Source organism: Thunnus albacares, chromosome 3 (genome assembly GCF_914725855.1).
Source record: "Thunnus albacares chromosome 3, fThuAlb1.1, whole genome shotgun sequence".
Classification (NCBI taxonomy): Eukaryota; Metazoa; Chordata; class Actinopteri; order Scombriformes; family Scombridae; genus Thunnus; species Thunnus albacares.
The window spans coordinates 23,472,230-23,485,513 of NC_058108.1; the positions used below are offsets into that span (position 1 = coordinate 23,472,230).

Genomic DNA, 13,284 nt, shown 5'->3' on the forward strand with positions numbered 1-13,284 from the left:
AGGTCTCAGGGGAAGGTATATCTGTATATTATCTGTGTTTGGATGATTTGGCCAAGTGGAAGCATGTAGATAGAAAACAAAATTGGACCTAAAATTGAACCTTGTGGTACTCCACAGGTAATGTGAGTTGTAGAAAATGAGTAATTACCTAACTTGACTGAGTAGGTTCTTTCTGAAAGGTAAGAATAAAACCAACTGAGTGCAGTGTCCTTGATGCCATGACTGCGGTGTTCTATTTGACTTTTTGTCTTTGTAGGGGGTGACAGAGTCCAAGACAGTCTGACAGGTGTGATTAAAAAGGGAGACCAGCTCCTTTGTGTTAGAATGTGGATCAAAGGCAGTTAAAGAAGCAGCAGTAAAAAGCTCAGAAAACTTGCAAGCAGGCATAGAGTTAATAACACGGCAGCAGACAGGTGTATTGTGATTAATAGGTGGTTGGGATAAAACCACACTGAATAAAACTGCTTTGTGATCAGATACACAGATATCCTTAGTCTCAAAGTTGTCAGGGCTGAGACCACTGTACAGAACTAAATCAAAGGTGTGGCCCTTCAAATGTGTAGGTTCTTGTATTGCCGAAATGAGGTTAAAAGATTCCAAAGTATCCATAAAATTGGTGACAGAAGTCTGAGAAGGGCAGTAGATGTGTATGTTAAAATCACTCAAAATAAGAATTTTGTCATACTTTGATATAAAATGGGATAATAACTCAGAAAACTCTTGGATAAAAACATTGTTTGGCCTGGGCAGTTTAAAAACCAAGATGTTCAGATAATGTCAAACTACTATGTAAAAATAAAATTTTCTGTAAATAATAGCAACCATAGACATAGACATAGTATGAAAATGGTAAGAAGAACATTAATTGGCTGTATGTTAGGGGATCTCCTTTTGTATTTGTTATGAATTTTCCTTTTAAGATTTCTCTGTCAGCTGTCAGAATTACTGTTGCTTTTGTTTGTGAAGTACAGCAGGTGCACAAACAATTATAATTACTGCAGGTATAATTGATAATTATATGACATCACACTGCAATATTTTTGGAGCTACTGCCTAATGTCTTTTAATTTACTGTACATCCACTGTGATTCAAAATTGTAAAATATTAAAGTCCAATGCAATGAGAGTACACTTTATAAACATGATATCTGCATTTTTAAGGATACATACGTTCTTTCTTACTTTCCTGTTCTTTACTCTTTCTTCTAGTGAGAAGCACAAAGCGGAGATTAAGGACAGGAAAGTGTTGGAGATCCTCCAGTCCAAAGATTACAAGATACAGGAGCTGGAACAGGTACAGTATGGTTTGGTCAAATATTCTAAAACATTCTGTGTTTAGCGAATGTCTGTTAGATCTCAGACACATTAATGGAGGAAGGCCATTCAGCCCAGTCTGGAAAATTTACTTGACAAAGGCTGCTACTTGTAAGCAGTAGAAAGTTTTAGAAAAGCAAGATGAAATTTATAATTAGATTGTTTTCATTAATAATTCTGCCCCTCAAATCGGTTATGTTTACAAATCTGACAAATCTACAAATCGTCTGATGTTGGCCAATGATCAGCTGCAGTGAAGCATCTGAGAGTTAAATGTCCTCCTCAACACTTTGATGATGGGTCCAGCAGGAGGTCATTTCTCATTCACTTTCCCCAACCACATTCACCACATTTCCAGGGTGAATTTTTTTAACTTCAAGGCAAAATTCTTGGATTATATTTTTGCAGTTTTATGTTATTTTTTCTCCCCCTGAAACCATTTGCGTTAAGGTATTTAAATTTGCAGTTCATACTTATAGATAAGCCTTTATTCTTGGTTTGCCTCCTTGATTTAAAAAAATAATTGCCAGCAAATTCTTTGTGTATTTTTAACTACAACCTCTTTCTCTGTGTTACCTGCTTTCTTTGCATCGCCCCCTGAGTAATATTTCTTGATGGTATGATGGCTAACGATAATGACATCACTAATGAAATTTACTCCAAATCATCATCCCTTCACTGGAGCATCTGTCAGTCTCCTTCATTAGCGTCCCTCATCCAGAATTGTGTTCATTCCTAATGAGACTGGCTGTAATGGAGTCATCAGCTTGGCAGTGTTTTTTTTTTATATATTTTTTTGCATCACTCTCCTCAGCCATCTTAACCATGATCTACACAACACAGTAGTTTTAGTGGTAGCTCATAGTTAGGATATACAGTATATGTGTGTACAAGTTAACCTTCACTTTATTTCAATGCAAGATTGGGGCCTTTAGTTTGAGATGCAGTTAAGTTTTTAGATCTACAGGTTTGATACAGATGCTTAGAAAATATCCCAAAAGGGATATATTCCATATCATAGCTGTGGGTGTGGGCCTCTTGATGTGGGTGTATATTACAATGAATATTTTTGCGTCAATCTGTGTTTAAATCTGACTGATGCATAGGCATCCATGACAGCATACTCACAAGCAAACTTAATTGGTTTAACCTTTGGATGGGGCTGCGTTGACAATGCAACAAAGGCTTGGAAAAAAGGCTGCTATACCATATGAGAGGAAAATACCAACAAGGTTTAATAGGACAAAAAAATAATTAAGTTTGAACCACTCAGTAGAAATTCATTACTGAATGTGTTATTATAGCAACATTTTTGACTTGTTATTTCAACTACTGTGTTTTAGTTACATTGAGGTCACTGTAAATGTATAATACATCACCTTTTCAACCACCATAGCAATATTATGCTGGGCATAAATGTAAAAAGTATGTGTGGCCTTTATTTTGTTCTATAAAAAAGTTGATTCAGGCCTGCTGTTGCACTATTCACATGGAAATGTGTTATACTCTATATTCCAAAAAGATTAAACACAATAAAAGAGATTGATTGAAAATGTAGCAGAGGATTTTCCTTTTTATTTTGTTATCAGATCTAGATTTTCCAGATTGGGAAGTTCCACTCAAAAATGCTAAATGTGATTTAGTCTGAGTGAAGGCAGCCTGATTTCAATAAGGTTATTATGAATTAAAAATGTAATTAATCTGAAATATTAGTTGTTATTAGTAGCTTAAACCAATGGCTGGTAGACAGATAACATATCAGATAACATATCACAGCTAATAAGATAAGTAGCCACACATTTTTAACAACAACTTTGCCAATTGTGCTAGAGTGTCCTAGACTTGCGAACCAACCTCCTGAAATATTAATAAGCATTAAAGTGCTCTGCTGCCCGGCTAAAGGCCATAGTGTGCTTACAATGCAAGCTTAGCTAAGCCTAAAGCTAAGAGTAAAGTAGTAGAAGTAAGGTCTTTCTTACTTAAAATACTCTATTTTTATGTGAATCAAAAGTGATCTCCTCTTTAAACTGTTGGTAATAAAACTGTTCGTTATTATCAGCACCATCTCAAGAAAACTATTTCTGGTCCACATAACAGCTCTGACATTCAACAGGCAACAGGTTGCCTTGTGAAAAAAAGGGGATACCCACTGTCTTCAGACTCATGAAACAGGCTGTTTGAGAATCTCCTTATTAGCACTGCTCTCTGTGCTGTGTCATCCTGGCCTTCTGACAGTCATCATCTCATCCAGTCTCGAGCCATATATACCCAAATAGTGATTAATTGGCTTTTCCTCTTTTTTTGGAGATGTGATGGTTCGCTGATTCCACACAGGATCTTACACTTCTCTTAATGTCTCAGCTCTCCAACTTTGATGTTTTTTTTTTCCTCCTCGTCTTCTTTTTTTATCCTACCTCTTTAACTTTCCCTCACTACTCCTTTCCATTTTTGTAACATAATTAGCTTTCATTTTTGAACTGTACTGGGAATTTTCAAATGCTAATCTTTCTGTCCTAGACCTCTTAACTTGGCGGAACCCCCCTTTTTTCTCTTCTATCAATTGAGCACTACTGGGGTTCAAATTGTTCTTGCCTACCTCATTATCAACGTTTGAATTTATTTTCTGCTCCCCAGTATAAATCTCTATTAAAGCCCCTCTGTTCTTAGCACGGCGAGCTAGGAGTAGCGAGGAACGCTAAATCCACTATCTGGATATATCTGAGCGATTTCCCCCAACATGGCAATTAATTGCATCCCAGAGCACAGTGTTATTTGAGAGGAGGGTGTACCCACAGAAGGTTGTGGATTACCAGCCAATGCCAAACCCCAGCTGATGTAGTGTTAAGAGGCCAGCCACAAAGGCTGCCAAAAAACATGAAGTGAACATATACCAGCATCAGAAGTGGGTGGTCATTAAATTCATTGTATCATTTCTGCTGGCCTTCAGTTTAGTGAACCTTGAAAATCATTAAATTGATCATCATGGAGCTTTAGGATGTTTTGTGACTCACTAGATTTAAAATGAGTACCAGTTAGATCTTAATAGTTGAGTGTGTGTGGTTGCTGTCTTTTGCTACATAATTGTGCCATGGGTAAAAAGATAATCACAGTTCTTTTTTTACATTTAACACCTTTTCCATTTAGTATTTATGAATATAGTTGTTGGCAGTTGGATTTTAATGCCTGGTAAATTTAAACTTGTGGATTTTATGTTATTCAGTCCCTACTCAGGACACAATCCAGACCCTGTTTTTGATTTTGATCAGTTTAAGAATCAGAATCTTCAGGATCAGAATCAGGTTTATTGCCAAGTAGGTTTGCACATACAAGGAATTTGCCTTTGTGTTATGGTGCATAACAGTGAAAAATATACACAAAATTAAGTAATCCTAAATAATATAAAATAGAAAGAATTTACATTAAAAAATATGTTAATTATATTCTAAGTGAGAAGGGTTGCTACAGGTTTAAATTTTAAATTAAAGAGAATGAAATGAAATGTATAAAATATTGACCAGGAGTAAACAGTATATGCAGTGTGCAAGTAATAATATAATAATAATAATACAAGTTGCGTTAATGTAATGCGCCATGTTAGATGAAAAATCACAGATGTGCAAATTTAAGATTATGGGGAGTTTATGTTAATATAATGTGTAATGTCCATAGCTGCGATAGAGTCCGTGTCAGTGGGGGTCCCGTGCCTTGTTGATGAGGCCGGCTGCAGACGGGAAGAAACTGTTCTTGTGGTGTGAGGTTTTGGTTTTGACAGACCTCAGCCTCTTGCCTGAGAAGAGCATTTCAAAAAGTTTATGTCTGGGCCAGGGTGGGAGGGGTTGGCCATAATCTGTCCTGCTCGCCTCATAATGTGTGCATAATGTGACCTGTGGCCTTCTTTTTATGCATTTTTCTTTCTCTCTATCTGTGTGACTCTCTATTTTTTGCTGTCTCGATGTCTGCCACAGAAAGTGACAGGGCAGCAGCAGGAGATTAACAGCGTTGTACAGAGGAGGACAACAGTGGATGAGGAGAGTGCCTTAATGAAGAGGGAGCTGACAGCTCTGCGTGAACAACTGGTCAATAACAGTCAGGAACTTAAGGTTGGTGGCACAAATTTTCTGTGGCATTCTGGGCCTCAGATTCGAAAAGTCTCTTTTTTTGTGTGGCACCAAACATGACAAGTCCCCCGTGGCTATAGCCACAGGCCTTGAATCATTTAGAAGAGAAAGAAGATTGCTCTGCCTTCTTGAACACAATCTCTGTGTCTTTGTGTCTTTTCCTCTCGCTTTTCACCCTCGCTCTTTTGGCTTTTAGCTTTCTTTCTTGGTACTGACAACAGAGAATACTTAACAGCTGGAAAGAGAGAGTGTGTGTGTGTGTGTGAGAGAGAGAGAGAGAGAGAGAAAGGAAAGCAGGTTGTTAACTTGCAGATAAATACTTAATGACTGCTTCAGTGGGGGAAAGTGAAAAGTGTGCTTGTGATGGTGTGGCTTCCCCCTAATTATGCTTAGATGGGACCTGGCTATGATTAATTGATAAAGGAATGGTCCTTACACAGTCTTGGTGAGGTCTCATGGCGAGAAATCGTGGGGGACAGCATCAAAGGAGACCTAGGTTGAGTCTAATGGGTCTTGCAGCAAGCACCATTCTCATTAGGAGCTTGCCATTAAAGCTGACAGACTGGCCCCTTTACCTGCATGAGCCCAGCTCTTGCCACACGGCTCGGCCCACACCAGCAAACATCTGGCCGCACGGACCAGTCTTACAGCGCAGGTGACCTTGGCCAATCAGCGGCCCATGCAGGCACCTCCCGCAGCAAAGCCAGTCCACTGTTTACATATTCATTTCTGCCTCAACCCCATGGGTTGATTCTCTTTTTGTATCTCTGTGTCTTTCTTTTTTCATTTTCGCAGTTTGAATAGCTTCTTTTTCTTCTCTCCTTTCGTCACCGTTGTTTATTTGGCCCTCATGACCCCCTACTCTCCTCCTTACAACACACACCTCTCTTATCCAGGAAATGAAGACGGAGTGTAGGAGGAAAGAGGAGGAGGAGCGGCAGGTGGTGCGGGCTCTAGAGGAGGAGAAAGAGGGATTAACTTCCCGCTGCGTCGCCCTGCGAGCTGACCTGGAGGAGAAAGAGAGGCAGGCCAACAGCCAACGAGACCAGAGGGATGCTGCTCAGGCCAGAGTCAAGGTATGAACACGAGGACAATTCCATGCAGACACACACACCCACACACAAAGTCGTACAGGATGGGCCCTGTCCTCTAGCTTTTCCTTTTCTTCTGCACACCTTGAAATCTCTGATTCTCTTACCCTTTCCTCCACAGCATGTGAATATAAAAAAAAATCTCTGTGGCAAAGTGCAGTTTAAATATGCAGGGACTATATTCAAAGGAAAGAAAAAATACATTTTAACATAGGGGCGACAGATCTTCCTTGTTTGGAATAAAAAATGAATTGAGCTGATTGTCAAGAAGCCTCTTGCCCCCTTCAACCCAAATGAGGACTCAGAACTTTGTGTGAAGTCATTTGCATGTATGCATGCACAAGTGAGGGGTAGTTCTGTGTTTTCTTTATTTATTCCTCTCATATGCTTGTCGGGGCGGCTGTGGCTCAGGAGGTAGAGTGGGTCGTCCACTTATCGGAAGATCGGCAGTTCAATCTCCGGCTCCTCCAGTCTGCATGTCGAAGTGTTCTTGGCCAAGATACTGAACCCCAAATTGCTCCGGAAGGCTGTGCCATCGGTGTGTGAGTGTGTGTGCGAATGGGTGAATGTTGGCATGTAGTGTAAAGTGCTTTGAGTGGTCGGAAGACTAGAAAGGTGCTATTTACCATATGCAAGCATGTATTTTGAATAATCTGTCCGTTGCTCCAGAATTTATCATTATAGATCCATTCTTCCCACATATGTGGACATGAGAAAACAGTTATTAGACAGTGACAGCAGTCAAACCACAATCACAGTACTTAAAGAGTTTTACCACCACCTGTTGCCATTCCCTTACAGAAATCAACTGCATGCCAATACTAGAGTCTGAGGACACAGGAGCAGCAGAAGAACCTCACATTCTTCTTTTCCCTTATGAACTAATCGTTATGAAACATATTGCTACCCTTGTCAAATGGAGACGGACAGAAAGTCTTGAATAAGTCAGGGCTGCAGAGTAATTATACTTGGACGGGATGGAGCCCAGCAACTACTCTATGCACATCCATCACAGCCTAAGACATTCCACATGTTCCTCATTTTCTGTATGATGATTTGAAAGATGGAGATGAAGAGTATGGGGTGTGTAGTGGATACATCATGCCAATTCGTTTGACATTGTTAAGATTTGCCCAGGAATTTTTCATTTAATCCAGTGCATAGTAGATAAGGTACGCTGCTGTATAGTTATTATATGTCCGTAAACTACACTGAGGGTGTGTGAAAGAAAAACTTGACAATTAATTCTGGTCCCGTGAAACACAGTTTTTAATTACGTTTGAACTGTATAGGTTTGGTCACCTTAGTGTGCTTGATGCCATGCAATCTACCCTGCTCTAATCGTTTGTTCTTATCAAAGAAAAGTTTTCATTAACACCTTGTCTACACCTGCTGCATAGCGAAACCAGCACAATAGCAGCAGCTGCAGTCCCCTGTCAGTGTCTTCACTGAATCTGTTCAGCTACAGTACTGCTGTGTATTCCGAAGCGCTAAGACAGTGCTCACAGCCCAAAACAATGTAGTTACATAGTAACTTGAAAGAAAATGGCCTGTGTTGACTGCTGTATTGTATGTTTTATCAGATGGATGTGAGACAGACAACTGAAAAACATGGCTGAAATGTGTCCAGTGTAGACACCCGGATTGCTAGGGGTTTACACGATGTCAACCTACACTTTGTCACATTACCAAATGAAATATCTCTGATTCCACTTCAGATTATGTAAACTTAATCACAATGGTCTGCAGTGGATTGTGGACTAGTCCATGAAAATGCATTGCAAATAATAGTGGAGAAATTGACATAAAACAATCAAAAGGCTGAGATAAAAAGGCTAATAAGAAATATTTCTTAATATAAGCTTGAAATGCACAAAGTGACCAAAAGTGCAAAACCACATGAAATTCACCTTCTTTGGTCATTATCAGAGTCATCACTTCTTTTTAATATTTTCTGTTGGAATGTATTGTGAAAATCCCCTTTACATGTTACATTATTCCTTTTAGATTTCTGAAAGCACTTCAAAATTGTTATTATTCTGCTGTACCAGGATCTGGAGGAAGAGTTGCACAATGCCTGGCAGGAGATGTCCAGATTGCAGAGCCACAGTAGCAGTCTGGCAGGCCAGCTCTCCACCAAGGAAAAAGAGGTGGCATCAAAAGAGAGTCAACTCAGTCAACTTTGGTGAGCCCCACCAACTGAAGTATTACCTGATAAATACACCTCAGTGTAACAACAGAACTTAATATGTGATATTTTGGGTTAATCTTATTGTTTTAAGGAATTGTGTGTATGTCCTGTGCGGGCACATGCGTACACATCACCTCACACAGGTTAGTGTGTGGAGCAGTAAGTATATTGCTCTCTATGCCGTGAGGCTTGGGGGTGACACAGATCTCTTCCACTCTGGCTCACCTAAAGCCACTTGATAAGCCCTGCATAGTGGATGTGCTTTAAAAGAGGGAGAAAAGGGAAACTGAGCAGGCTTTGCCTAAGCTTTAGTCGATATGATAAAAACTGTGAGAACCGTAGGAGCCTTAGTGGTAATCTCAACCTTTTTTAACTACTTTTCTGTTTTAATGCCAGAGGCACTCTGACATGTCAGTCACACCGGAGCTAGAGACCATTCTTAAGGTTTTAGCTAGGTGATTAAAGATGTCCTTATAAGTTAGAGGAGCACTTTGTGGTAATTCCATGGGACACAAATGATTGACTATAATATTGTCATATGTTACAAGTATTACAGTACTAGTCAAAAGTCTGGACACACGTTCCCATTCACTTGAATGAGAAAGTGTGTCCAAACTTTTGACTAGTACTGTATATATGTAATAGAAAGTAAAAGTGCACTTTACTAAAATTTGGTATTCTTAGTATAACAGGAATAATAGTATTGGCATTATTTATATAAATTACATTTTAAATTTGTTTACATATTTTTGCACCTTCAATTCATTGTTATAGAATTCAGAATAATTATAATAGATTACAGAAAAAAAAAGAATTAGTAACCTGAATTAATACAAGTTGTCTACCTTACACCCTCTTGATTTTAAATGATTTCTTTCTACATTATTACAGAGTCTTTGTATTTATATTCATTAAATCTGAAAACCTGAACATGTAACTTCAGTGTTTTAAATGAAAAGAAAAGCAGTGCTGCTCTATTGTGTATTGAACTATAATATTTTCTGGCTTTTATATAACATGTTGCATGTGTGTGTGTGTGTCTCTGCAGTCGTGAGCTTGCAGAAGTGCAGACCCTGTACAGACAGAGTACACAGCATGCAGCAGAGCAGAGTCATCTGATCAAGCAACTGGAAGGACTCAACCTAGACACACAGAAAGTCCTGAGGAACCAAGAAGAGGCACATACTGCTGACACCACCTCCTATCAGAGGGTACACACACGCATGCACACATGCCAAACCTCAAACTCATCATTACTATAACCACCTTGTTGCACTCCACTCAGGCCTCACCCGCTGTGGTAATTTATTTCCAAGCTTGCTGTAACCTACAATTATTTGACTTGCCAAAGAGAAGGACTCCTCTTCCCGTATCCTGTTACTGTGAATGAGTTCTGAACCTACCACCCCTCTGTCTGACGACTTTACTGCTGTGCCATACACAGCACTGCACTGGGAGAGGGAGAAACTTTGGGCAAATATTTGTCATAAAACATAAACATTAAGTAACATTTTTTGACCCACTTCATATTATCTTCTTCTTTGTCCTCTTTTTATTCTTTTATTTTTTTCTTTTCCTGCATATTGACGGCTTGATTGCACCGGGCGTGGCTGCGTTGCGTTCTAGCTGTGAAGTGGCCGCTGGAGCTGATTGCGGCCACTCTAGACAATGCTTGTGATCCCACCGGACGCGCTACAGTGCATTTCAGATGTGTCCCAGAAGTGGCCCTCTCCGCTCTGCTCTGCTAAAAATATGCACCTAGTCTATTTTTTATGGATGCCGCGTCAAACTGCACAGATCAAGCCGGGTAGGAAGTCAGACACAGGAACGGCAGAGAGCATGCAGTCAGTTTTCAAAATAAAACACCCTGTGCAGACTCCCGATCGTATATCATATCATTACATCAACATTACTTCATAACCGGTTGATATGAAATAATTATGATGATGAATGTATTTTTAACAACTAAAACACAGCCACAAATCTTTGATCCATGTCATTCATGACTCAACTTTTAACTGTATTAACTTTGTCTGTAAGTTACAGCACAACAAAGTAATAACAACAATAACAACAATTAAAACAGACAAAAAGGGAACTATTTAGCTAAGTAGCCTACTTATTCATGGTAGAAGCACAAAAATCAGGGAAAAATGACCAAATTATCAAAATCTGAGCAGGTCAACAAAATCTGGCAGGCAAAATGCTCCACTTATGAAACACTCCCGGTGGGATATGAAGTCGCGTGGAGGACGGAACAAAACTGCGTCGCACACGCAACGTCATAGAGCCACGCTCAGTGGAATCCCGACGTTAGACAATATTAGCATATATCTAACCTATTACTATGGAAATAAGAAAATATCTCCACATGAAAACACATCAGTCTCCATGTCACCTAGTCTACTGAGTGATTTTGTCTCATCTTGACTTGACATGGCTTGACTTGACCCATTCCCTTGCCTCTCCACCTCCCCAGTTGTCCTTCTCCTGCTTTCCCAATCTTTCTGTCTTATTTGTGTTCGTTGACAGCTGTACAAGGAGTTGAGTCAGTGCTACCAGGCCCTCGTGTCAAGCGAGGCCAAGCTCCGTGAGAGTCACCAGGAGCTCAGCAGCCAGCTAGCTCAGAAAGACCAGCAAGTCCTGCAACTCCAGACCCAGCTACAACAGCAGCAGCAGGAGCAAATACAACTGCAGCAGCAGGCTCAGCACACAGTCCTGTACCCCTCACCCAACCGACAAACCAACTTTAAAGTAAGCACCCTTCTCATTGTTGACCCTCTCTCCCTCAAAGACCCTCTGTTATTCTGGTTTAATAAGTACACTGCAACTCCAGGTTTAGAAGTGGTTTGCTGTGATGTCTGTTCTGCTGCAGAAGTTGTTGAACTTTGAAATGCATTTGTGTGGGTATGTACAACAAAATACGTATTTTTTTTGATGCTGTCTATATATATCTATAGGCATAATATATCTATATTTTTTCTAAATAAATACATTACAGTATATTACTCTCCTGTCAATCACTTGCCTGAGGCTTGTGTCTAATTGTCCTGAGGTATAGAGACAGCAGTATGTAGATGGATTAGTAGGCACAGTAATAACTGACAAGCTCCAGCATGGCCTGTGGTGTTGGTCCTTAAATGAGAATCACTCTCTTGATTTCGTTCTAGTTCACCCTTGATCTGTCCATCTCTCTTAGCACCACTGTCTTTCATGTCAGCTATCTGATCTTCTCTCGTGCTCAGTCCTGGGCAAACACGTGCCCTTTGACTTACTTACTTTATCTTTCTGTCCTTCCGCCCAAGTACCTGGAAGTCCTTTTAAAACACCCCAGTCAGATAGCAAAGACAGATAAGAGGTGGAGAGACAAGTTTAATTGGAGCTCAGTAATGTCTTGAAGTCTTGGAAGATGATGTAGGAGTTACAGTTTTACATCTACTAGTCAGCAGGGGTTTGGCTTAGCTCGCTACCTTTGAACTGTCTCCCCAAGGAGATAGAGGGCCTAGTGTAAAATGAACGGTACAGCCACATTTTAAGTGGCCTTTAACAACTCCTAATGATTTGGTGATAGGTGTTTTTTGGACCACACAGTTTCAAAGACTTTGTCGGGAATAGTAACAGGTATCTACATGTTGTACTCTTGAGCCACATCAATCAATTCCATCAACGTTGTAGGGCTCTGCACTTGTTGTTACAGTCTCTTAATCTGCTGTAGACTTTCACTTCAGTTAAAACTACTTCCACTAGGCCTTTTGCAGATAAAACAACTCTGAAGCTGATGCTGGGGAAGATAATATTTTTGCAGCACTTGAGTAATTTTTTTGCCTCTGCAGACTGTAATTGTTTAATTTGATTGGTTGATATTTTCTGACAGTGCTGCCCCTAGACTGTGGAAGTTAAAAGATATCAGCTCAAATGTTAAGTGAGTTACAATCGCCCTGTCTCACTTAACCCTGTTAATTTAACCAGCGTTGAAGTATAAATGGATCATTTAGTCAGTAATTAAATACAGTACTGCAGTGTTCCCTCAGTAATTAATACTAAATTTAGAGGAGATGCAGTTAGTGGTGTGTGTGTGTGCGTGTGCGTGTGGTGTGGGCGTGCATGCATGCATGCATACTTGCGTTTACTATATGTAAGTGAGTATGTATGTATGTGTGTATAACATATAAATATATAAAAATAAATAAATTAAATATATATATACATACATACATACATACATACATACATATACACTCACCAGCTACTTTCTTAGGGAACACCTGTGAAATCTAATGCAATCCAATACAACAGCTCTGCCATAAATTCTAAATGTTCCTCATATGGTGTTCCTAATATTTTGTCCACTCCATTAACATACATGAGGATGGCAAAATATTAGGAGCATTTTTCAATATAATGCACTCCAGTACACCACCACCACCTACTATGACCTCAATAATAAACATAAAGTAGAATTATCACCTTTCTGACAATGTCAACAAAAGCTGAAAATGTATAAGCTTCATAAATGTAGAATTTATGGCAGAGCTGTTTTATTGGATTGCATTAGATTGCAGGGGTATTC

The 13,284-nt window shown here is 39.6% G+C and overlaps 1 protein-coding gene across 3 annotated transcripts in view; it reads left to right on the forward strand.

Annotated features, from left to right (window-relative positions):
* The window catches only part of cntln (centlein, centrosomal protein), a 94,472-nt gene that overhangs the window by 6,944 nt on the left and 74,244 nt on the right, over positions 1-13,284 (forward strand). For all 3 annotated transcript variants that reach the window (XM_044347111.1, XM_044347110.1, XM_044347112.1), the window contains exons 4-9: positions 1,210-1,294; positions 5,280-5,414; positions 6,329-6,508; positions 8,575-8,708; positions 9,763-9,925; positions 11,247-11,468. In XM_044347111.1, coding sequence (XP_044203046.1) covers positions 1,210-1,294; positions 5,280-5,414; positions 6,329-6,508; positions 8,575-8,708; positions 9,763-9,925; positions 11,247-11,468 — 919 coding nt within the window. The remainder of the gene's footprint in view (positions 1-1,209; positions 1,295-5,279; positions 5,415-6,328; positions 6,509-8,574; positions 8,709-9,762; positions 9,926-11,246; positions 11,469-13,284) is intronic.